At 36.9% G+C, this 2,958-nt stretch overlaps 1 protein-coding gene across 2 annotated transcripts in view; it reads right to left on the bottom strand.

The window, feature by feature from the left end:
* Window positions 1-215: 215 nt before the first annotated feature.
* The window catches only part of ATRNL1 (attractin like 1), a 1,264,546-nt gene continuing 1,261,803 nt past the window's right edge, over window positions 216-2,958 (bottom strand). For both annotated transcript variants that reach the window (XM_019502884.1, XM_019502883.1), the window contains one exon: window positions 216-2,278. In XM_019502884.1, the coding sequence (XP_019358429.1) occupies window positions 2,154-2,278 (125 nt within the window). In that variant the 3' untranslated portion in view covers window positions 216-2,153. The remainder of the gene's footprint in view (window positions 2,279-2,958) is intronic.

Below are 2,958 nucleotides of genomic sequence, written 5' to 3'. Positions count from 1 at the left end.
CATTAAAACTGATACAAGGGGTTATTTGAAAAATAAACAGGGTTTTTTGCATGTAATAGCTTCTCAACAGAAGCTTTAGAAATGGATTTCTTAGGTTTTCAGAAATTAGGGCATGAGGTCAGAATGGCCAATAAAAGGATAATTTGGTGATGGCATTAGATTAGAATAATAATCTTATTTTAAGATATGAAAAGATTGAAACAATCATGCCAGCATAATGAATAATTATACCATAATTCATAAATGCATAATTTATCAAAACGATATAGCAGTCATGGTTAGATGCAACCTAATAATCCTGTATAAGATGTAACTACATACTGTACAACCATTCCTTTTTATATGTATTTTTTACATTCAGTCCTCATCCAAATTAAATAGAGTAGTTCTAGGTATGAATGGCATTACAAAATAAACACAATCAACTCACAACAGGGCTTTATTACTGCTACTGCACCATCATGGCATGCAAGTAACTATGTAATCAATTGTAAACATTAAAATGTCATCACCTTCCCAAAGAAAAAGAAAAAAAAATACAGATATAGTAGTAAAACATCAATTATCTTTAAATATCTTTCATATTTACCAAAACTCTATGATATACTAGAGGCATTTATACCTCTCCGGCTCTCCCCTACATTAGCACCTTGGCAAACTTGGAGTTGATAACCTGCACTTCCAAGTAAGACCTACCAAAACTCTTGAGTTTGTACCAACTGCCATTGACATTTAATGCATAAATGAGAATAGGACTCATCTGCTACCTCTCCCTTATTAGTCTCTCTTGATTTTGCTACGTTTCAGCATTATGGCTAAATGAAAAGACAGCGAAGAGGGCTGTAAGAGGCTGTTTGCTGGAGTGCTTACTGTGGTAACAAGCCCCTCAGAGCTTGTTAGATGAACAGACAGTCAAAGGATGCTGTCCTGTTAGGGTTTTTTTTTTTTGTTTTTTTTTTTGCTGCTGAATGCTGATTTGGTCAGGTCTCATACTAAATGAATTATCTGAAAACCACTCTGGGAACCAAGCTGGTTTTGTGCTGGTTTGTTTTTTGGGTTTGTCTTGGGAGGAGTTTTTTGGTATTCAAGAAAATTCTTTCAATAGGATCAAATTGTAGAGCATGTGAAACTCTACAGTTAGAAGAGAAGTCCACAATTTATTAGAGAAGGGTCAATGTGCTGGTTGGGGTGCAGTTCTGCTAGGAGGTGAAAGGAAACAATTTATAGTCATTTTAGGATGTTACAATAGGAAACAGGAGTAGGTAGACTACTGTACAACAACTGCGAGTGAAACTCTCCCTCAGTTTGCAATCTTGGAGATAGCTTTTGGAAAAACAAGGAACTTGATTGCAAAACAGGCTTTTCGATTTTCAGTCAGTTCTGGTAATGAGTTAGTCGGTTGGCAAGCAAAACCAACGCTTAGACCATATATCTCATTCAGACGTCTAATAAATCTCATGAAGTGGAATAGTACTGTCCACACATCATTCGACTGTAGCCCAGACTCGACTTCAGGGCCTTTAGGAAGGTAAAAAACTATGATATGTTCAACTCAAGTTTTTTCATATGGTATGATCACTGAAATATATGCACATTAATTTTTGCAATAACTATTCATTCAAAATCTTCCTTCACATTTGGGAAATGATAAAATAACACCTAAATTCACAACAACCTTTTCAGTTCTTTCTGAAAGAATGTCTTAATGCTGATCAAAAGGAGAAAAAACTGTACAATTCTTAACATGATGTTAAGCTATAAAAATGTCCTTCAACGTCCCAGGGTTAAGCTTAATTTTCAATTATACAATTTCTTTCTTCATTACAAAATAACATAGTCTCTCCTAGCTGTAGTCAAGACTTTCCCCCCTCTGATTTGCTCAGGATCAAGCGAGCTGTTTAGTTTATTTTATATTTTGATGATATCAGAATCTGTTGCTTCATCTAAAGCTGATCAGTATACTCATATTCGTCATAAGGTTGTTCTGCTTTGGGGCATAGTAGGTTGCAAGTGTGAATATAACAGAGCACATATTTACCTATCACCATTATCCATAGATTTGCCTCCATAAAAACTGAGGCTGTAGTATAGCTTTCAATGGAAGCCATTTAAAAAGAAAACATTACAGAATATACAAGTGCAGTTTCTAGATCTCAGACACAAGTTCCTTGACGTGTTGAGAGGTGATGTTTTCGATTTCTGACTCCTGAACTCTTATCTTTACAGTCTGCAGGCTTCTGTTGTGAAATGTCTATCAGGGCACTTGCAATTGCAAGACCTGGAAGATAAATAAAGAAAAAAAGAGAATTTAATGCTCAATTGTGAGAAGACTTCTACGGCGCTGTGGTGGATCCTTATATGTCTAGTCTTTTATATTTTTCCAACAAATAATTGGCTGTATTTTTAAGTGAGATAGGAGGCTACCAAACATTTGGTTGTTTTATAAAATATTTTTCTCATAATTGGAAACAAAAGAGGAGAGATGAGGTGGCCAGACAGAGAGGCCATCAGACTGGGAATCAGGAGAGTTTGGTTCCATCCCGACTCTTGCTGAAGTACCGTGAACGTGAGCAAACCACTTTGCCTCCCTGTGTCTGTTTCTTTTTCCAACCTTTGTCTGGATTGTTTATGGAGCCATGAAACTCTTCGCATCTCTCACTGTGCATTTCCATCATGCACTGCAAAATAAAGCTCATATCTGTGTTTGTATTAGACTGGGTACTGGTTACTGTACTATACACAGCAACAAGAGATGGAACTGGGACTAGCTACCTGGATCAAGGACAACAAGAAGTCCTTTTTTAAATACATAGGGGGTAAAAAGAAGGTACCGGGTAACATGGGGCCTCTACAAGACACGCTAGGAAATCTGGTCATCACACCAGATGACAAAGCTAACCTATTTAACAATTTCTTTGCCTCTATTTTCCTGAGCAGGGACCCGGTCACCCCCCCCCC

The sequence above is a fragment of the Gavialis gangeticus genome, unplaced genomic scaffold (assembly GCF_001723915.1).
Source record: "Gavialis gangeticus isolate Ggan-Ray unplaced genomic scaffold, GavGan_comp1, whole genome shotgun sequence".
Lineage (NCBI taxonomy): Eukaryota > Metazoa > Chordata > Crocodylia > Gavialidae > Gavialis > Gavialis gangeticus.
The sequence above is the reverse complement of the archived record's forward strand: the minus strand, read 5'-3'. Positions and strand labels throughout refer to the sequence as shown.